Here is a 23,310-nt window from a genome sequence, read left to right as displayed (position 1 = left end):
ACAAAACATTTGAATATAGGTCAAATGAATCAATGAGATCATAATGGCCTTCTGGATCTTTTTTTTTAACATGCAAGTGTCTGTGTTACTGCATTGAGTGCAGAATGTCCTGGATCAGGGCAGAGAGTTTAACTGAGAATTCCCCCTGCAAGGAGTCACCTGGCTGTATTGATGAGAAGGAAGAAGAAAATGTCAGTCTTGAAGCTTCTTGCATCTCCAGCTCCTCTTCCAGCCCCTGGAATAGCCTCTCTATTCTGGCCTGAAACATTTGGCTCTGCAGGGTTTCATTTTGGCAGATCTGCTCGAGGCTGTCTATTGTTTTAGCCTTAAGAGACTGTGGTGACTCTAACAGAGCAGCAAGCTCTGATTTAAGAGTACCCACCCTGTTCTGTGTTTCTACCCTTAGTGAGTTCAATTCCTGTCCCAACCGGGACCTCATATTCTGCCAGAGCTCTGACTTGGCTGCCTCTTCCTCACTAGCTCTGATCTCATTAATATCTTTGATCACTCCGATGGCTCTAGTATGGAAGTCACCGATGATGGCAGCCTGCTTAGAGCTAATGTGCTCCAAGGTTTGGCTCATCCAGTGGAAGGTTTCCTTGTAGAGATCTGGACTTCCCTCTGCCTGGGCTTCAGCTATTTCCAGACCTTGTAGATAGAGCCTCAGCTGGCCACAGAGCTCTTTGGTATTGCTGCTGAGAGAGCTCTGGAGCTGCTGGGTGAGGGGAGCCAAACGCTCCCTCATGCTGGCCTGGATGGAGCTAAGATGGCCTGGCGATGGGGACAGCCTCTGCCACAGCTCGGTCAGCTCTTGGCGCAGGCGAGCACGCAGACGTTCTGACTCCATGTTGACTTTACGTTGCATCTCTTCTGCCACAGGGTTTTGGATCTCATCATCCTCATGGCTGTAAAGACCACTGCTATCTATGTGGCTTTTGTAGCTCTTACTGAGAGACACAAAAAAATTCTGTTATGTATTTTGACAATCAACCTTGAGTTTTTTAATGAAATTAAATTCAGCTGTTAAGCTGGTGTAAGGTACATAGTTTGATAAACTTACCCCACATCCTTTGTGAGTTCTGTCTTATCATGAGCCTGGTTGGACTTTGGATCAGTCCAGTTGGCCTCCCTGCTGTTACTGTGGAGTGGGATTGCTATAGAAAAGAAAACATATATTTAAAAAAACATAAGTTCAAAATAAGATATTTAGTAACATCTGAGGACTAATGAATACCTGAAGTTGTCAAGAATGACACGGTGAAGATCATGACTTTTAGATACATGTTTATCTTTCTGTGGAGGAACAGCTGAGAGAAATAAATACAAGTTTTACATTAGAACAAACCAAAGACTGAATGTTGAGCATTTCTCTAAATGATCTATTATTAATTTTACATACGGTTGAGTGTGAGGCGTCAGAGTGGCTGGCCTTTACCTGAAGATCAGGGTGTGTAGATCAACTTCTCTCATCTGACTTATAAAGGTTCTTGTTATCAAAGCAACTGCCCAAACTGCCTGTGTCAATAGTCAACACGTGGAAGGTCACACTGATGATAGAACAAAACACACTACACTCACACAAGTGTGTGTATGGGGGGTGTTTGTAGTTGTGTGTGTGTTTTTGTGTGTGTAGGGTGTTCCTACTGGTAAACCTTCATTAAATAGTACAGGGTTTTTGCATCATTGATTTTATTAAATGATATCATGCCAGTTAGAATGCATCACTCTGAGAATAATAAATACTGCAATCAAAATGAATTATATATAGTTATGATATAGAAAGACTGCAGCAAAGCCTAACACTTTTAACACTGTTAAACTGAATAAAAGTGAAAAGTTAAGTAGAGGTCTATTGTCACAAACTAAAAAGGTTCAACAAGTTTGTTTATCCACAGTCAGATAAGAAACTTGGCTGGATTTTGGGCTTTTTGCGTAAAAGATTGCCAGGAACCAGAATTATTTGAATATTTAGGATTGGAGGTATTTGTTTGAACCACAGTTCCTTTCTAAAGATTATGCAAGATCTGAAATGGGTTTTATAATTTGCCAGTTTTGCAAGAATTGAGTGCAAAGCAAAGTTGGTCTAGTTTTGGACCAGCTCACAGAGCCTTGATTATCACAGCTTGTTGTGGATGCTTGGCAGTTTGCAGAACATATCAGTGTTTGCACTGTTGGTCTGGAGTCTCAAAACAGCCCAAGTAAACACTGCTGATTACGCTAAACTCTATGTTTCTCTTTTACAAAACAAGGATCATTCACAGAGCAACATCAGGTGCATTATTGTCCATACATGCTTATGTATGTATGATATGGGATGTTTTTGCAGTTAATGTTATATTATACTAAAAAATACCTTTATATTTCCAAAGATCTCTCGTGTGTGATCTTACTGATTGTTTATTTGTAAATTAAATTGGGAGAATTCTTCCATCAATGTGATAGATATGTGGGTGAAAGTTGAGTTAGGCAAGTTATGAGTTGTGACTGGAAGATCATAGTCCATGGCCAAAATGAAATATATGGGTTATTCCAGTTATCCATTTATTTTGGTACAATGCAGTGCAGAGTGAGTAAGACTACTGATTAAGATTACTGTACATATACAATACATACACAGATACAAATATTCTGGCGCTATGAGCTTTCTGCACAGATGACACACACATGCGTGCATAAATGTCACATGGTGTTTTGGAATGACTGGAAGATTAATATTGGCCTGGGTCTCCTGTTTCATCTCAATATGTAGGAAAGTATCTTGCCTTAGTTATTGTACGCAGGCAGGAAGACATAAAAAGAAAAATGAAAAGTTTTCATTTTGTAAAAATTTTACCAAAAAAGGTAATGTGTGTGCATGTGCATGTGTGTATTACAGATTATTATAAATAATACCCATAAATATATGCATATGTAAATCATCTATATGGGCTAAAATATATAATGCATTTATCAGCCTACAGATAAAACAGACATCTATTGATGCAAATGACCTGTGGCCTATCAGACCTTGACCACAGTCTTATTGTCACTGTAAGCCAAAATCAACAGTAATAATGTTCATTATGGATAGGCATAACATGTGGGTTGAGCTTGAAATGTGAAATCAACAGCTGCTCAGTAGATGTCTTTAAAGCAAAGCTGTGTTGATGTGCACTGGGAGCCAAATCATTAATCAGTTTCATGCTAGGATTGTGAAGAACAAATCCAGTAATATAATCTGTCTGTACCAGGTAGTCGTACTCTGTTTCCCCTTCTACTTTCCACCAGCAACCAGTCCCTCCACTGTCACCTTACCTCGCACACCTCATGCATCATTCAACAAGTCATTGAAAGTTATGCAGACTAACTGGCCTGCTATGCACCTTGCAGCTCTGGCCATCCACAGACACATCAGGTCCTGCGAGAGGTTAGAGCATCTTTAATATTTTCTTGCCTACACCCTAAAGAGAACAGGCACCCAAACAAACTATTTTTCTTATTAAAAATTAACAAAATTGTTTCTGTACTTGAAACAGAGCTGGATTTCTTGGACACCCACCCTTCAGGATATAGAAATATTAGCCATGCTAAGGACATACAGATGCAAGAGTTTCAGGTGTCTGTGGTTGCTGGCTGCTTCTCTGCTGCTAACTGTAGCTCATGAAAACAACTTCAGTCAACATAATCAAGAGGGGCTGCCCTGCCAGCCAGGTAGGTCGTCCTGTGGTCATTCTGTTGTTTTTGCACTTTATTCAAATAACATTGATAAATATAGTATACTAATAATACACAGAATAATTACAATGAAAACTTGTTTGCAAAAATATAATATTACACAAAAAGCTGCATGTCAAAACATGTTGTTTCTGTTAGGTTACTACTGCCCAGCGGGGAGCTTCACTCCAGTCCCCTGTCCTAAGGGAACCTATGGACCAACCTCTGGTGCTGTGTCCATTGACAACTGTTTCAAGTGTCCTCCTCACCACTACTGTCCTGGACCAGGTTTGTTAGCCTTCCTGCCCTGTGGCCCTGAGGCTGAGCAGCCACTGTCTGGCCAGGACACTTGCATCTGTCCAAGAGAAGGGCAAAGTTTTCAGGTAACTGAGTGTTTTCACACCATTGTAAGACTGACCTGCACCATTCTTGCAGCATGTATGTTCCCTCTGGTGTGTTAAATGTATATGACCTTGCAATCCACTTCTTCATATCAGCACAACACACCCAACTGCTTCATTGTCCTTTGAGGTCATCTCTTTATTTGATAAACACAAAGAACTCTAACTTTCAACACTGTGGGTTTTTAATATCAATCTAGTATATATGGAAAGTCATGGGATGCAGTGTGCACACCAATTAAGTCATGAGAGTAGTTTCCTTACTGTCTCTCAGAAACTTTAGACCGAACAATCTGTAGCTTCACGCTGAAAGATCTCTGGATCAGGTTTCCTCACAGCAGGGTCGTGTTTCCTAGTCTGCAGCAGCTTGCATGGGTGTTGGGTCCTCCACTCATCAGATCATAATAAGGAGAATGAGATTTTTTTAATTTTATTATTGGTTGTTGGTGTGAGAATTAAGAATTAAGAAAAAACGTGATGAAATCAATGAAGGAATTAATGAATGAAGTACAGAAAAAGGAATTAACAAAAGGAGCAAGTGGGAGAATCAATGGAAGAATGAAAGAAAAACAGATTAAGGGATCAGTGAAGGAAAGGAAAAAAGCTGCAATCAAGGAAGGAAGAATGGAAGGATGAGGAGCCTGATAAACAATAACAGATGAAGGACTAATTGAGGGCAGGAAAACCAGATAAAGAAAAGAATAAAGACAAAACAGCTAGAGGAGCCAGTGAAAGAAGAGAGGAAAACATGGAGGCTGAATGAAGGAAAAGGGTGTAAGAACAGCAAAAGGAAACAGTGCAGGAGGGCAAAACTAAGTGATTTTTTATTTCCTGAATCAGTGAAGGAAGGAAAGAAGGCTGGAAATCAATAAAGGAAGAAAGGAATGAAAAACAGATGAAGCAAAGAAAAATACAAAGGAATCGGGGGGGAGGAAGGAGAGCATGAGGCTGATAAATGAGGCGAATGAATGAAATCAGTCCACTGGGTGAAAACAGACCCATATGTTAACCATATTAACAATACATAACATTATTCAACACCATGTTTGAACCCTGGTGCTTTTCTGCAGGCCAGCGATGGGCGGTGCCACTGTACCATCGGCTACCACCCGACCAACGACGCTGATGTGTGTGTACGTAAGTTGTACGATGTCTGCAGAAATGGAAAAATACGTACACAGTATGGAGACTGCCATGACAGATATCAGTGGTCACGTCACTGCAAGCAGCAGGTTAGACCTTATACAATCACATCACACACACATGTACACACTAGAAGTAGAGCAAAGGTGTATCTTTCACAAAGCGGCATTTAAGAGGAAGCCCACCCTTAAGGTCCATTTAAATGGTGCTTGAGGATTTTGTTCTGAACTGTTATCTGTTTACACATTGACAAACCATACTCTACAATCATCCACAAGGCCAGTGAGTACAACCCAGACTGCCCTTTCCTCCATGAACCTGACAATAGTTCATCAAATACAAGTCTATATTAGTTCCACTTAATATTTAACTGCAAACTGTTTCCTGTGACTGTGAGTAGTCTTTGGTACTAATGACCTTTCACCTAGTTAAACACTAAAACAGCATAAATTAAGAATGCCACCAGCTTTTATGTAACCACATATTTAAAAATATCTACTACCAAAAGCTGGTCCAGCAGGAAAATATAGGTGTTAAGGATAAGAGTTGATTAATATAGTTTTTCCTGAACCTTATTTTGTATTGAATCCTCCCCCTGCAGGTGTGTCAATCTCCGGACGCTTATCAGGGTTTTGATGCAGAACTGGGGTTATGTATGTGCAGAGAGCCTCCTGGAAGAGCTGCATGTGAGGGCCTGTGCAAGAGCAAGCCAGCAACTGAACTAAAGCTCCAGTGCCAGCCCAGTGGAGAAATAAAGCTGGTGTGGAGCGATGAAAGTCAGGTGATCAAAGACAGCTGCAAATAAACATCAGCACATTCCTACAACGATCTAGTCATGCATAACAGCGAAAGATACTGAAAAGGAATCAAACTATCCCGTGTTTTGAGTCACCACAACTAAATCCCAATTTGTCAGAGAAGTACTATGTCTAATCATATTATCCCATATTTCCAATTTATCTATACACAAAACCGCCATACAATGCTTTCTTGATTGCATGGGCACTGAAGGCATAAGATTGTTGTCTGTGTTGCAGTCACCTGTTAATTGTAAACAGTGTGTGTTCCTATTGTGTGTTCAGTTGTTTAGTGTCTCAGGCCGCGTGCTGGACACAGTTTTTAAACAGTGGGACTCCCATGGAGCTCTTCTATGCAACAGCCATCTCAACTCCTCATATCCTGTCTACATTGTTCAAACTACAGGTGGAGACACGTTCACACATAGAGAAACACACACAATGGCTTTTCTGTCCTGCATTTGACTGCTTTGTGTCTTCCACCCGCCCCTCTCTTGCTTCCTTTCTCTGGAATCCGTCTTTGTTTTTGCTGTCTGATCACAGATTCAGGCTTCCTTGGCCTCCTCAGCGGCCTCCCCAAGGAACTTCAGCAGCTGTTTCCTGTCACCACACAGTGGGACTCTCAGAGCACAGCTGGTGTGTCACAGCAAAATAATGTTTTTTTTTTTCATTATTAAAACCCAAATTATAATGAATATATGACCAATTTACCTGCCAACTAATCAATAATTACTGCAGTAATGAAGGTCCTGTACTGTTGATTTTTAGAGGAAGAGTCTGACTTTCTGTGGGAGTTCAACACAGCTAAAAATATCAGTCATGGAGAAATAAATTCCAGTAGCAGAAGGAGAAACAAGAGTGATATCAAGGAAGAAATGAGAAGTTTAAATGGAGTTATGAACCCAACAACGTGTCTCCATCTGGGAGATGTTATACTCTTCACTGTCAACACACACCACTATCCTCAGTATGATGTGTAAGTCAGAGGCTGATGTCCACTTTTAGCACTCTGAATCTACTGTGAACTGCTTTTAATTGCCTTTAATCATTTCCTCCTATCTTCCAGTGACAATCTGTACAACACAAACAGTGACTTTGACTGGGGTGGATTCAGACAGCTAAAAGAGGAGCTGACTCTGTCTTGGACCCCTCCCAGCTTTTTTTCTGTGGTCTTCAGCCAGCCTGGAGTATATGTTTTCACTCTGAGCAGCCATCAGCACAAACACTTGGTAACTAAATAAAAATGATATAAGCATTAAAGTTGAAGGACAGACCTTTCCCTGCAAGAACCCGCTGGGTGGAGTCCAGTCTGGATGCATTTCTTAGGCTGGTGTTCTATGTTATGTTCCTTATTTAGATATGTAAAACTTCTTTGTGTGGTCATTAAGAGCCTGTATTTGTGGAAACAATTTTCAGCTTTTTACTAATTGTGTTGCAGTAACTCTGCTACAGATAAAATAAGTGTCTGTGTATCAGTCAGTGATCTTTAATTTTATTCCTGTTCAGTATGTGAGGGTGATGCCTGCAGGGGCCCAGTGTTATGAGCACGGCCCCTTCTTCCCCACAATCCCTCATCATGTAACGAGGCTGGGAATCAGAAGGAGACGTAACTTGTTACTGCGTCCTGATTGGCTGGTGACCGGAGGCGTACTATTTGGGGCTGTGGTCATCCTTTGTTTATGTGTTGCAGTGTTGGTTAGTTCACATACACAAACACATGGTGCTAAAGTACACTAAATATAACATGCTTAATGTATGATTCCCTAATTATACACTTATCTAATGTTTAGATCCTGTTTCGTGAATATGGATGGCCAGAGAAGAAGCCAATCACAGCACAATATCGCTTGTTGCAGTTGGGCTACTGCATGGACGACTACTCCTCAAAAGGTTCAAGGGTGATCTCAGTGAAGAAGACTCACCGAAACCAACAAGCCAGAATGACACAAGACTCCGTTCAACCAGGTGCAATTTCGTAGCCGTGGACAGATTATAGGACAGTGTTTAATTTTTCAGTCATTTGATTGACTTTCCAATGAAACAGTTAACAGCCCCTTCATGGTTCTCTGGGCTAAGGGCCACCCTGATCCACTGGACCACTGGGCCTATGTCCAGTAGGCCTGTTCAGTAATCCATCCATGATTGTAGCTATTGCCACTGACACCACAGTCAAACACTCTGCTCATTTATCAAAAGCCTAAGAATCTCCTGCTAGCCAGCTGAAAAGGCTTTGATAGACCTAAATCTTTCTAAAACAGCCCAGGGAGACCCAAGCAGAAGATATGCATGTATCAACTAAAGCCAAAACAAAAATTAACATCAGAGTTGCCGTAACTAAATATGACATATTTCATGCCTATTGATCTTTAGCACATTATGCTTGCTCTTCAAAGTTCTTCCTAAAAGATCATCTATAGATTTTAAATGTGTTTTTAAATTCTTGTGAATGTTCTCTTTCTGTCTCTTTTCATTTCACTCTTTTGACAACAGTCTCTGCAGACACCAGTGAGGAGTTCTGGGACTACGAACACCAGGTGGATCTGGAGGCATTCAGCTGCAACACCTTCTACAACCTTCTGCTCAAACAGAGCCTGTCTGTCACCAAACGGCTGGGGGAGCTAACCACTGAGGTCTGCAGCTCCTGGTTAAACATGTGGAAGGACTAACATATACCTCCTGTTTCCAGTCTCACACACTCTGATGCATGTCATTTTTTCTGTTCTCGTCTATCCTGGGATATCAGAAAGCATTCGCTCTTGGCATGAAATTATTACACCCGCCCATATTGTATTATATAGGAAGCTGGGACTCCAGGCAACGTTTCATAATAAACCTTTTTGTTTCATCATAGTGGCAAGAAAGCATCCCTAACCAAAAAAAGAAAACATCCCTCACACACTACATTTCAAATTTGGTAAATAAATGTATTCGCTTCCTTACTGAGAGTCAAATGATAACAATGCAACCAATCTCATGTCTGTATTCTAAATATCAAACTATCACCAGAGAATGAGGTGTTGAAGCAGACTTTGTTGGCTTTGGAGTGACCCAGTCTAACATTTTACCTCCATCTCCAGTCTTTGTGCTAATCCAAGCTCTGGTGGCTGTAGCTTCAAATTTATGGTATATATTTTAGGTGCTATCAATATTCTTATCTTACTCCCAGCAAGAAAGGCAATTAACATATTTCCCAAAATGTCAAAATAGATGAGGCTGTAGTTTGCTATTTCTGTGTTTTTTCAGTGGCTGCATGTCAAGTCTATGTTGGTCTGAATTTGGTTTTTCAAGGCTTTGAATGTTTTGCAGTGTTAAATACTCGATGGGTAAACTGCCACAATATATTAACTTTTTATTGTTCTTTTAGAACAAGTTGGTGTGGGTGAGGAGGATACAGAGGATAGGGTTAAATGGAGGCAGATGATTCGCTGTGGCGACCCCTGAAGGGAGCAGCCGAAAGAAAGAGAAGAAGAAGAAGAATACTATGTAATGCCACTAACCAAATTTAGAGTCCATTGAAACAGATTGGATGTCGTAGTGCCTCTGGTTTGTGTTGCACGCTTCTCTTTTCTGCTTCTTTCCTGTTTGCACCATCTAATTGTTGGTACGGCCCTGAGGTGATGAAGATGTAAGGGGAGATGGCACATCATACATCCCACAAAGATGCATGTCTCACCATCATTCGTTAGGTGCATTCAGGTGGCAGTGGGATGTGTAACCTGATTGTAACTATCTTTTGTTTTCATGCATAGTGTACATGTCTTGTGTATATTCAGATAAAGAAGCTGTACCAGGGAGTGCTTGGGAAACTCCAGCTCCTCCACCCATGCGTGATGACTGAGAAGACGACAGGGGAAGGTTATGAGAGGATGAAGAAGGAGGTGGAGAGGGAGGTGGTGCGACGAAAGACTCTAGGCTCCCAGCTGAGGACTTTGCTTGACAGTCAGCTACAGGTTTGCTTTTCCATATGTCTCCCTTTAACTCAGATAAGGTGGAAATGGATAAGGTGGACATCTGTGTTCTATACAAAAAAGACAGCTTAGGACGGCCCCCAACAAATACATCATTTAGAGGATACAGAGGATAGGATAAAATGGAGGCAGATGATTTGCTGTGGCGAACCCTGAAGGGAGCAGCCGAAAGGAGAAGAAGAATACATAATTTTATCTGTAATTTTTTTTTGGTATTATTTGGTTAATTGTTTGGTCTACAGAAAGTCTGAAATAATGAAAATGCCCTTCACAATTGCCGTTCCCTTCCTTTCTCCCAAGCTGACGTTCATGTTCACATAAGACTGAAGAAAAGCGAAGAAAACAAATTCTTTTAATTTAAAAGCTGGAATAGGCATGCTTAGCATTTTATTTGAGAACTGACTTGCAATAAGTTGCCCTGCGATGGACTGGTGACCTGTCCAGGGTCTCTTGATATCTGAACTTCTCTTAACTGTTTGTATGTTACATTATGTGTGTGTTGTTTTGTTTTTCTGTGTTCCTCCAGGTTTTGAGGCGAGAGCAGCAGGCCCAGCAAAAAGTCCACAGTGCATTCACAACTCACCTCACAGAGTGCATCAGACTACTGTCCAAAGTTAATAACAACCAGTCGTCCTGTGAACTCTACCAGCAAAAGTAAAGCTTTCACTTATTACTAGCAAATAATTATAAACAAATTAAACCATCCTAACAAAGTCAATCTGTCTTTTCTCATCTTCAGCTTAATCCAGAGAGTAACATCTCTGGTGGATGAGATGGGAGAGCTGATATCAGGAGAGTGCCAGCGTCAGGGGGCCTGGGGGTTATTGGGTGGGGGTACAGGGGCCCAGCTACTCTGCCCTGACACTGGAACCTTGTTGACTAAAGACCACATCTTTGGCAAGTCCAACACACCAGGGTTGAATATTCTAAAACTCTCTCCCTTGACTCTTAGACAAACAGCACCATCTGTTGATTAAAAATGTGAACTTCATTAACAAGAGGACCTAAGTAAAAAAACAAAACAAAAATATTATATAAATATAAAACCAGTCATGTCATGACACTTCACTGTTGTCTTTTCTAAAGTGTTTTGTACCTATACTAACAGAATAGTTCACAAAGTTTAAACATTTTTGAGTATTGTTCTACTGCTCTAATCTGAAAATATACAACTACACTTAATTCTCCCAGCATTCACTCCCATCAATGTCCATACATTATGTCCAGTAATCTGTCCAGCCCTGTGCCCTGTAGAACAGCTACAAAAATGTTTCTTATAATCACATTACAATTTACAATGAGATGAGGTTTTTGAATCACAAGCATTTTAAATTTTTTCTCATCCATATATCTGCCATATATATCCATCATCTAATCCAAAACAACATTTACACAATGATTGCTCACAATTTTCTCTTCTGCCTCGTACCAGGTGCTGATGGGTCCCTGCGTGACTGTCGGGCACTTTGCTATGATTCAGTCACAGGCCTCATAAAGGTGAATGCTCATAGCCATATGCAGCTGAACAGCGGCGCCACCTTGCCAGTGCCTCCTGATTTCTTCCTCCACCCCCAGACTGGGCGAGTTATGCCGATCGCTGGCAATGTGGCCTACGATCCTGCAATCTCTACTTTAGTGATCACAACTGACTCGTGTACAGGTAATGAACATGACGGGCGCATGAAAGGAATCCAGTAGCCATTTATTTTGAAAAAGAAAAACATCCCCACTAACATATTTTACAATGTGATGTTATATCATGTTAAAAGTTGAACAAATCCAGTTCTCTGTATTCTGAACCTTATGTGAAAGGATAAATGAGATATCACAATGTTTGTAGAGGATCTCCACATATATAATTTATTTTCCACTGCCAACATCATATTATCTTTAACCTGAGATAAATAATACAATGTCCATACTAAAAGATATTGTAGTCAAAGTTTGAGATATCAAACTGTAACCACACAAATTCAGCAAGAATGGCAACCTTGTTCTTTCACCATTTAAAAAAAAAAAAAAAAAAAAAAAAAATGCCATTTTTAGCTCCAGATGACAACAGAAAATGGGACCATCCCCTCCTTCCTTTCATTCCTTACCCAACATCCTGCCAGTCAGACCAGCTTTTGCCCTGCACTCGACTCAGAGGCTTCAGGCGAGGACAGAAACTGCAACTGGGACTTCCTATGGCAGATCCGGACACAAAGGTTCCAGTACCCATTCTGGCTATAACCATCCACCCTCAGACTGGACTAGTTTACCCACTGGGAGGGGTGCTAATTTGCCCCCTGACCTGGCTGCCACAGCCCATACAGATTGGGTTTCCTATGCTGGACCCCAAAACGGGGAGACTTGTGCTCACTGTTGGGGTCAGTTTAGATCCAGTAACAGGTCAGTGCTGATATTCCCAGTACAGCATGTATCAGGATTACTATACATTCAGTGGGTTAAACCTACTCTCTTTTTTTGTGTAGCGGCTGTGCTGCCAGTAGGTGGAGTCCTGTTGGCTGAGTCCTTCATCGAACCTCTGAGTGGGTGCGTGGTGAAAGTAGGAGGAGCCAGCATGCAGGCTGGACAGGTGGTGCCTAATGCAGGAGGATACCAAGCTTTATTAGACAGCAAGGTGCTTCACTGGATTACTTACTTAGAAAATAATAAGTTTGATAAACCCAAAGATAACAAGGTGTTGTACACCACAGGGTTCATTTACGAGCTATTCTGGAGCTTTTGACTACATCCCGTGATCTCAATCAGCAGGTTGAGCTACCCAGTTTGTCAAAGTCTTGTTGATGTTCACATTTACATTTATTCTGAGCAGTCTAAGAATGTCTCGTCTCTGGTTATCTGGAAGTTAACATTAAATGGTCATCCCTGGCCTTAAGAATGGCAGTCTAACAACGGTATTTATTTAGGATCTGTTTCTGGATGTGTGATTCACTTACTGCTCTTCACTTCTCAATCAGGTACTGGCCACAATGTCCAAAATATTGGAGCTGTTTAAGACACTAACTCAGGAGTGGGCTCCAGAGAGAGGGAATGCTCGACAAGATCACCTTCTTGCTGCAGCCAAGGATCTCGAGCAGGCCTGGAGTAAGAGTCAGCATTGCCAGCTGCAGCTGCAGACCAGGTTGGAGATGCTGCTGGACTGGTCCATGGGTCTCCAGCAGGATGGGGGAACTCTGGGTGAGTAAATGCCAGAGAGAGGATGAAAAGATTTGAGTAGTCTGTTGTGGGCAAACATTGCAAACTCTCTGGTTCTTCTCTTTGTGCTGATATGGTCCTTTCCTCTCCTTGATTCTTTGCCACAAATGAGCAGTTTTTTTTTTCTGTACTTTGGAGCAGTCTTATACATTTGCTGAAACCTTTGCTTGTGTTTTAAAAATATTATCCTAAATGAGGAATACCTACTTGTTGCTAAGAAGAAAAAAATATTCATTGGTGAAAGTTATCATTCACTTTTATTCGAACTTACTTTTAGGACTTTCCTAAAATCCTATAGTTTAAAATGAATCCTAGAATTACCAATTTAGATTGGATTTATCTTTTTTAGGATTCAAAAGATCTTTTGGCTTTGCTAATTTTAATCAAACCCACATTCTGTCTAGCTGTTTACGTTAGTCTAATACTGTACTCTGGATGTCTGACTTGTTCGAGAGTTTTCCACATGCAACAGAGAGTATGATCCATCCACCTCACAGGTGTGGCATATCAAGATGCTGATTGGACAACATGATTATTGCACAGGTGTGTCTTAGGCTGGCCACCATAAAAGGCCACTCTAAAAAAATGTGCAGTTCTTTTCGGCTGTTGACAGGAGAAGAACCAGAGACCAAGTGTGCGTGTACGTGGCACATTTTTAGTATAATATTGTCTTAAAGAAAGAGTTTTAGGCTGAAAGTGAGTTATTCTTTAAGTAAAAACAGGCTTTGGAAAGCATTCAAGAGCCTTGGGAGGATGGCATTTATTACTTCAGAGCCTTTTTACATGACCTTTATTTGACACAAGCAACCACTGTACCCATGGCTTAAACATGTGCCTTGTTTGACCTACATAACCACAATATATTAGGACATGTGCTAACTTATTATAACCCATATCTATGTCTTGTGGTATGGGCAACACAGAACAGCTGTACTTTTAGTATTCCCATCATGGATGTTTGGAGATGAAAATGATCCAAATATTTAAACCTCTTACTCCTGTCACTGCTATTACACACTGTACATCTGAAAACCTTTAAGTAATAACTCACTGCAATCAGATTGTATACATATTATATTCTACACCATTTAAAAAACTTCATTTTATAAAGTACTTCTTATATTTAGTTTTGTACTCCTGTCTCACCAATAATCAAATTATGTCAGTTCTGCAATGCTGTTGCTCTGCTTGAGGCCAATGTGCCTGTCATTATGATGGCAGGCTTATCATGTTCTCTGCATGATGCTCACTTTGCAGCTCTGCTGTGGCTAATTTCAGTGCTGGGTTTGTACGTATGCGCCTTGTTTGACAATCTGCTTCTTAATTTTGCTTTGGTTCTTTAATGTGCTTCACCGATGTTCCGCGCAGTCTCAATCCTGTTTCGTGTAACTTACTCTCTGTATTCATTTTTTATTTACTTTCATTTAGAGGATGTTTGATCTTAGCCAAAGGAAATACCCATAACCAGTCTTAACTTGTTGAAGTTAGTTAAAGTCAATGTAAAATCACTGGTCAGAAAATTCTGTGACTTGCTATAAATGTGTTGGATGTACAGAATTGCAGGAATATTTTGGAAAATAAATATTTGAGTCTTATGTTTTGTTTGCTGCACCCTAATCCTCTGACTTCTGCTGTGCTGTTCACATAGGAGAAATGCCTCTTTTGGGTTCAACTCTGTGTGTGCCAGCTCTGCTTGGGATGGAATATCCTGATCCCATGGGATCTGGTCTTAGTGTACCTGTGCTGGGGTGTCAGACTCACTTTATCTCAGGGATTACAGTACCATTGGCAGGGACCATGGAGGACCCTGATGGAAAAGGTACTTTGAAAAAGCAAGCTGCTGCATGTCAGTCTACCTGACACGGTTCATCTAATCCACTTTCACACAATACAACATTTTGTTGCCTTTTCTGTCTGTGCTGTTGTGCTTCACAGGCCTAGTGGCGATCCGTTATGGCTCTCAGACTGTTGATGCAGTGACGGGGGTGCTGGCCCCAGTCGTCGGAGCTAGGCTGGATCTGTCAAGAAAAACTATTGTACCAGTTACAGCTTCTTATTGGTTAACGGTGATGAATCAAACTGATAGTGTGCAGGTGGGAAAATAATTGAGTCATCTCATTTTAGATTTTGTTTAAACTTTACATCCTAAAGAATTTGACAAATTTATACAAATTTATTTATAAAAAGTCTTTATGCTTTTCATTTTGCAGGTGATTGAATTCAGCATGATGGAACTTAGTGACTGATGTACTTCCTGTTATTGTATGCCAGGTAGAGGCACTGCAGAGAGAAGCATGTGCACGAAACACTTATTGGCAGCAGCAGAGACAGCGAGAGGAAGATATTCTCTCTGATCTGGACTCAGCACTTTCCCAGTGTCTTTTCAGAGTGTCTTCTCAGGTCAGGAGAAGGAATTTGTTTTGATTCTAAATATCTTATACAACCTATCCTCTGAGGAGGAGAAACTCAAAGCAGCTGAACCTTTTTTCAATATGTGTAAATCAGTAAGGGGGTATGTGAATGTGGGGGTAAACAACATTTGCATCAATTCTCTTGAAGCTTTTCCTGTCCTGTCGCGCGTGTGCGCGTGTGCGTGTGTGTGTGTGTGTGTGTGTGTGTGTGTGTGTGTGTGTGTGTGTGTGTGTGTGTGTGTGTGGCCCTATGTGTTCTAAGTGTAATTGTGTACTCTGCTGCAGGTCCAGTGGTCAGGGAAGCAGCTGAGAGAAGCAGTGATGGAGCTGCAGGACTCAGCACAGACCGAGGTCCAGAGGAGAGCGGCACAAGAGTCCCACTTGGCACTGAACCTGCCTCCACATATTTTACACAACCTCACACTGGGTAAATTAGCTGGCAAGCTGGCAGGATGAAAGAAAAGAAACTACACTCTTGAACTGCACTGTGTTCATCATTTCATCAAAAAAAAAAAAAAAAGATACTTTTGCCAGCATCTTAAATCACCTCCAGTTTTATAGTAATTAACATAATTTCACTGTTCAATATTTTATTTGGGTTGTCAAAACATATTTGTGCATCTTTGTCTATGTGTATAGGTGATGAGGAGGAGTGGGACCGGCAGTGTGTTTGGCACTCAGAGCTTGTGTCATGCCTTGATAAGATGGATGTGTATGTAGAACAGCTGCAACAAGACCAAGAAAAATGGACAGCACAGGGAGGAGACTGGGTTACACCTCCGCATGCTGTGGTCAGAGTAACAGCACTGTAGCTTAATTGTCAACACAGTTAGGTTAGGTATACACTTCCGTCTCACTCTCACCAAATGTGAAATGTTATGACACAAGCTTATGTTTATTTGTCCTCTAGGACAGAGAGCTGAGACTGAGGGAGCTGTGGGAGCAGTGCTGCTCTAAGCAAACAGAGTTGGATGCTGCTCTGAATGCGTTGCACTTCGTCAGACACCTTTCTCAGCTCCGCACAGACACTGCTCAGGTTAGACTGCAGAGTTGGTAAATAACAGGGAATAAACATAAATAGATGATACAGGGAAGAAGATGAATATTTTTTTTCTTTATCTTTAATTGTCAACACTGTTGCCATCAAGTTTGCTTAAAACTAAGATGAAGAGTCAACTCCAAATAGTGCTAATTTATAGAATAATTATAGAAGGTGGTCAGAGAATACTGATATGAGTCTTGGTTATTATATTTTCTCCCATTGTTATTCTGAGACAGATTTCCATTCTTGTTTGTCTAGGCAGTACTGTCTGGGAACTTTTGGTACAAGGAATATGGTCTGGTTCAGTGCAGTAGGCACACACCGACTGCAAAGGTTATGTGTTTGCTCAAACAGAAGGCTTTGCCTCTTCTGGAGAGACTGAACAAGCTCCTGGAAGACAAACAGATGGGCAGCTTCTCCCCCAGCACCTACAATCAACAAATCTCTGGTACAGAATCAGTACAGGAAAGTGAAGCACAGTTATTACATTACAGGGGTAGTATTACATGGTAGGATGCTTCGGTAAGTTTTTATAGCAGGACAGTGTAAGTGGGTCATTAATTTATTGTTGCCTTTGGTCTTTGGTCATTGACAATAACAAAACTGCAGATATTGCCAGACTTATCCTTAAAGTTTAAGGTTTTTGATGTCTCAGGTTTGTCTGCAAAGCAGTTGTATAGTTTGGAGTCTGCGTCACCTCTATGTCTGTGGTGTAAGTTTTAAAGTTGTTACAGCTTCAGGATATTTTCTTTCTCTACATACTGTTTCTTTGATGACTTTGGAGATTAGAAATTGAGCATAGGTATGTAACAGTTCAATTAAATATTTGCTTAATTGGGTAGTTATTAGAATATAGACCAGTGTCTGGTAGGTACCAAAAGCACTAGGTTTTGCACTAGGTGCTGACCAGACAGATTTGAGAGTGGTGCAGATTTCCTTATCAAACTCAGTTGAAAAATAAGAATATTTCCAAAAATATAGAATAGTTTATGATAATGAATAATTTTAATTTGGATTTCCTAACAGAGGGCCAGCCATTGAAAGATCCTCACTTTACACACATCTCTGTCCCCACAATTCCAGGTAACATCATGATGTAAAGTAGAGTGAACATGTGACATGTGAAGACCTGTGACATAAACTGTTTTATCCATGTTGCCTTAACTTCCCAGAAGAGGACTGGACCAAGCTGCTGGAGCTGTCTCCTCTGTTCCAGCTGCTGAAAGTGGTGCAGCTACAGCTGAAGGGCTGGGCCTGTGAGGCCAGGCTTCTTAGAGGAGAGCTTGGTGGTACGTAGATCCAGTGGGGGGCGTCTATTTTTACCTCACTAATGATCCTACAGAAACTGTGGAAAAACAGCATTTTTTATTAGCCAGGCCAGTGATGTGACAGCTGGTTCTTTGACCTGTACTCTAGTGCCACCATGATTTTGAGTCACTTTAAATGAAATGTCTTGACCAGGTTCATCATCACAGCCATCACCAGCTGTACTTTGTTGCTAACACTTTAGAATTCTGTTAAAGAATTCAGTTACGTTACAGCAAAACATAAAATATAATGGATGGGGAGTTGGGCTTATAACCCGAAAGTTGTGGGTTCGAGTCTCAGGACCTGCAGAAATTGTCGGTGGGGCGGTGTGAATAGCCAGCGCTCTCTCCACCTTCAATACCACGACTGAGGTGAGTCCCTTGAGCAAGGCACCGAACCCCCCAACTGCTCCCTGGGCTGCCCACTGCTCCGGGTGTGTGTTCACGGTGTGTGTGTGTTCACTGCTGTGTGTGTGCTCTTTGGGTGGGTTAAATGCAGAGCACACCTTCGAGTATGGGTCACCATATTTGACAAAAATAGTCACTTTCGCTTGTTGAAATTGTCGGGTTCTGTGTTTTGTCTAAACAAAGGCAGGACTTTTGTAGACATCCTCGATGCTCAGTGGGAATGTGAGGGGGAGCTGATCCCTTTGGATCCATCAGTCCTTAACCTCAGAGAGTTCCTGGTCTACCAGCATGGACTGTTCCTGATGCACACATTGCATAATCTAAAACTGGTTAGTGCTGAAGTTACACTGTTACTTTCAACCTTGTTACCTATTCAGTTTTTAGTTGTTTTGTCATGAGACTTTGAGTGGCCTGGTCCCAAGCTATCCTTTAAATGTAATTCTTTTTATGTGCCCTTGTGCAGCCTGAGGTGCTCATGCTGGAAACCTTCTAACCACTAATGTTTCCCAGTGAAAAAACAAAGGTCACTTGACATTTGGTGTGAGAGCTCTGGGACAGCACTACCTTAAAAACTCATGCTGATACCATCCCTTAAGTCTCACAGTGAAATAAACCTTTGAAATACTTTCACTTTTGTGTTTCTATTTACTTACTTATTTTTGCCATTTAAATATATCTGCTTGAGCTTTATTGGTTATTATGGAATTAAAAAGGCTCAGATTGTTGTTCTCTTTTCTAACAGACTCCAGCTATTTCACTTCAGATAGCTGCTAGTCTGCCGAAAAACAAGTACTTCAACAATGCCTTCAGAAATTCCTTCTTTTATCAGGTAAACTTTGAGATCTTTTGGTGTCATAACAGCTATTACCTTTGTGATGATAGAGTTTTAGAGTTTCCTTTTCTCTGCTGAAACAAAATTGTATCAAAATAACATGGTGCACAGATGCCGTATTTTGCTTGTTTGTTCTTTTTTTTGCCTGATAATGCATTCTGTTAATAATACCAGAGGGTGCAGAAATATAGTGACATGACTGAGGCATGTGTTAATCTCAGCACTGGAGTTAGTAGTTTAATTGGTTTGCAACTGAGCAGACCTTTTACTCTCTAGAACATTCTCCTCAGCTCTGCAGATCTCTGGACACAAAAGACACAAGAGAGAGAGGTCAGACAAAAAAGCTTGAATCAGTAAATAAACAGCAGCTCGACAACCTATCGGTTTCCTGTGGTCAAGGTTATAAAGTTTGTTTCTGGGGTAGGTTTCACTGCTTCCAATTCTGCTGAGTTTCAGAGAGATCCACTCTTCTTAAATAAACTAACAGCAAACTTAATGCACACCACATCCAACACAAGATTCCATCTAAAATTAAGTTGATTTAATGGGACACATCGTGATCGATGCTTAAATGCAAACAGCCATTCCAGACGTTAGCAACATTTGTATTGCTGAAATTGTTCCTCTTTTCCTTCTAAGCAGCCATTTGTTATGTTCCTCATTTGTATAAGCCATTTGATTCTAAAATTAAAATTTATGTTATCGTCTGATTTCCTTCTCAACGGTGAAACACACAATGCTGTCTTGTACGTGCTGTGCGATGTGGCGCCGTGCCTGTTTTTTTTTTTTTTATCAGTGAATTATGCACGGCTGAGAATAACTGAGATCTGTGAATGACTGCTCTGTTGACAGGAGGGAGAGGAGACGCTCTTTGTCCGTCGCCAGAGGCTCCAGTCAGTTGGAGGCTTCTCTCTGCTGCTGCTCCACTGTCTGTCCCATGTCAAAATTAAAGACATGAACTCCGACTCCAGTCCTGCCTTCCAGAGACTTTTCTTCAAAGTAGAGCCAATTCAAATTTAGTTCCCAATAAATTTTAACTGTGAAATTCTACGTTTTTTTTTTTACAAGCTGACTCTTGGTTTGATAACTTTACCAGTAAAACATGATTTTAATGTTGTTTAATTTGATATTACAGGTACTACAGGCATGTCTAGGAGAGCTGTTTCAGACCAGACTGAGCATGCCCACCTCTGGACAGGAAGCCAGTTTGTGCCCATGGCTCCAAGACCAGCAGGTCCCTTCAGGAGCCTTAAAGGGGACTCAGATGTCAGATGTCTGTGCTGCCTCCCTCCTTTGCAGGATTCACAAACCAAGTAGAGGATTAATGTCAGAAGATGTAAGGACAGAATATTTTCTCTAACTCTGCATTTGCTGTCTAGCATTTCATGTTAGCCATATGGATAAGAAAGAACATGACTGATTTTGTTTGTCTGTCAACATTGTACAGGACAATATTTCTGAGTCAGAGTAACAATGATATTTCTTATGTGTTTGCCTGTGTTTATGGGATCAGGAAGTTGAAGAACTTCAGAGGAGGCACAGAGAAAGGTCTCTGCTCTCCCATCTTGAAGAGCTTTTGAGAGAGAGGAGCTCTGGGTCCACAAACAAAGGAGAAGATCAAATAGGGTAAACATGTGAAACATTTATGCTTTCATAATAGTGCACAATGTAAATGTAAGCTTTAAAATGCAAATTCATTTGAGAAAAAAAAAACAAAGGTAAAATTTATCATGCTGCCACTGTCCCTGACATACAGCATCAATTTAGAGAAGTCATGCAAATGGAAGGGTTTTAGTAGAAGGTAATAATAGCTAAATAATGCTCTAACCACTAGAGGAGGTCTTTAGAGTTTATCTGAAAGGTTCACTCTGATTACAAAAATGAAACTGCTTTCTAAATCATACATATTTTTGGATTTTACCTCAAACATTTTGTTGGTATTCCTAATTGATCGACTCCTTGCTTTTCCTAATTTTTTCTTTGATATATTTGTATAATCATAATATCATTTACATTGCAGTAATTTCTGAAATATCCATGTCTTTGAACTTGAGATTGTAGTAATTTTTTTTTTTAACATTTGCTCTAATGACATCAGATGTTATCATAAAGTCACACAATAAAGATGGTTGAAAGGACAGACACTAGCCAATGTGGAAGCATTTTTTTAACTTGCAGTGCTGTTTTGAAATGGGGTTCACATTTTGAGATAACCTCAGAAGAAAGACTGGAGCCATGAGAGGATGTATTGTGCAAAGACAGATAAAGAGGAGAACATTTAATCAGTGACAGCTTTGTGCTGCCTCCTCTGAGACGTGACATTGTGGCATCCAGAGCAGTTGTAGTCTGGCTGTAGAAGAGTCCCTGTTGTCATCAGCTCCATGTTCTCTTTACTTTAATCCATAAATACAGTGGCATAATCTCTTTTTTTAATTTCTCAACAGCTGATAATAACAATCCCAGCTGGACATTGAATTCTGTAGATAAAAGTATTAATTTTTTCTTGCGTACAATTGACATTTCCATCCATTTTCTATACCTGCTTATTCCTTAACCAGGGTCACGGGGATCTGCTGGAGCCTATCCCAGCTTTCTTTTGGGTGGAAGGCAGGGGTACACCCTGGTCAGGTCACCAGTCCATCACAGGGCCACATATAGACACACACTCAAACTCACTCCTATGGGCAATTTAGAGTCACCAATCACCAGAGTACCTGGAGTAAACCCACGCCGGCACGGGGAGAACATGCACACTCCACACAGAAAGGCCGGGTTGCGAACCCATGACCTTCTTGCTGTGAGGCAACAGTGCTAACCACTCATCCACCACGCTGACACAATTGACAGTTTCATAATTTATTTATTTATTTTCGCATTTGCTTGATTTGATATATGAGTTGTCATTATGCGATCCATTATTATTAAGACCTTCTTTTGTGTCTAAGTGTGCTGCAGTCTCTGTTGATCTTTGAGGTCCTAGTTCTGGAAAACTTTTCAGCTTGCTATTTAACTTCTTCCGTGTTAAAAGTTTGTCAGTACAGAATGTGCAAGATGTAAGCACAGCGGTCTTTAAATGAACCAATTAACAAACAAATTGATGGTGTACATGGCAGAGGAGGATAGTCGGTGCTGTGTCCCTAGAATGCTCATTTGCTTTGTGCAAGTGAGAATAAAAAGCCTCATTGTCTGCATTTGCTGGTGACTGGGATCAAGCTGTGAGCACACTGGGCCTGCAGGGATGAGGTCAGTGTTCCCATTCCTTTATGAAGTCCATTTGTGCAAAATTATGTTGCCCACTGTTATTTTCCAGCAATGTGTTCATACCACAAGTATCTATCTATCCATCTATTATCTATCCATCTACACATCTATTATCTATCCATCCATCCATCCTCTTGTCATTGTCCTGAAAAGCTTAATTTAAAAAGTAAAAGTATATATATAATTTTAATGTCTAACTTTCCTCCTACTCTTTCCTAAAGTTATGGCACCATTAAATGTTGACAATCAGATCAGCTTAATACAACATGGATAGCTGTCTTTTCATGTGTTATTAACCAGTGGGAGGCAGTGTTGATCTATTGCTGAGAAAAAGTCAGGGGAGCGTTGAAGCTACAGGAAGCAGGTTCTTCGAAGTGTGAAGTGTGTGTGAGGAGATCTACAGTATCTTTGGCCCATCTGCACTGAGCTTACAGCGCAATAGGAATGCACAGAATACATGTAAAGGGAGTGGGGCCCTCTGAAGCACTTCACAAGCAAATGAAGAACATATCAAAGAGTAATGGAAGCTATAAAATTATTTTTATTGAGTCATAAAAATACACTTGAGAATGCTGTTGTTGTGGATTGAAACAAAATACAGGGCGATCGTCCAAATACAGGGCGAGAAGTGGTGCCTTCATGAAAGATAAACTGGCAACAGGACTATAACGCTGCGATACAAAGCACTTGCAAAAAAAAGTTGAGAAAACAACAGTTAGGAAACAACTAGCATTTGAAAATTACAACAAATGACAAATGGTATTGGATACATGCACTCTCTTGATTAAAAGTTTCATTCTTTGTTCTCCCTGTGCAACATAAGAGTTAAAAACGACGTACTACTTT

General features: G+C 40.7%; 2 protein-coding genes across 2 annotated transcripts; one reads left to right on the top strand and one right to left on the bottom strand.

Moving 5' to 3' along the window:
- Positions 1–67: 67 nt before the first annotated feature.
- LOC113138704 (uncharacterized) lies at positions 68–1,453 on the bottom strand. Its single transcript, XM_026321365.1, has 4 exons — positions 1,436–1,453; positions 1,235–1,307; positions 1,061–1,154; positions 68–947 (listed from the first exon to the last, which is right to left on the bottom strand). Exons 2-4 carry the CDS (start codon positions 1,281–1,283, stop codon positions 86–88), a joined length of 1,005 nt encoding a protein of 334 aa, XP_026177150.1. The 5' UTR covers positions 1,284–1,307; positions 1,436–1,453; the 3' UTR covers positions 68–85.
- Positions 1,454–18,477: 17,024 nt separating this feature from the next.
- On the top strand, positions 18,478–20,856 carry LOC113134209 (uncharacterized). The gene is made up of 6 exons (XM_026313453.1): positions 18,478–18,481; positions 18,555–18,700; positions 19,114–19,200; positions 20,056–20,202; positions 20,339–20,539; positions 20,717–20,856. The coding sequence occupies exons 1-6, from the start codon at positions 18,478–18,480 to the stop codon at positions 20,831–20,833; spliced, it is 702 nt and encodes a 233-aa protein (XP_026169238.1). The 3' UTR covers positions 20,834–20,856.
- The last annotated feature ends 2,454 nt before the right edge of the window (positions 20,857–23,310 follow it).

The sequence above is a fragment of the Mastacembelus armatus genome, chromosome 13, assembly GCF_900324485.2.
Source record: "Mastacembelus armatus chromosome 13, fMasArm1.2, whole genome shotgun sequence".
In the NCBI taxonomy this organism is placed as follows: domain Eukaryota; kingdom Metazoa; phylum Chordata; class Actinopteri; order Synbranchiformes; family Mastacembelidae; genus Mastacembelus; species Mastacembelus armatus.
The sequence above is the reverse complement of the archived record's forward strand: the minus strand, read 5'-3'. Positions and strand labels throughout refer to the sequence as shown.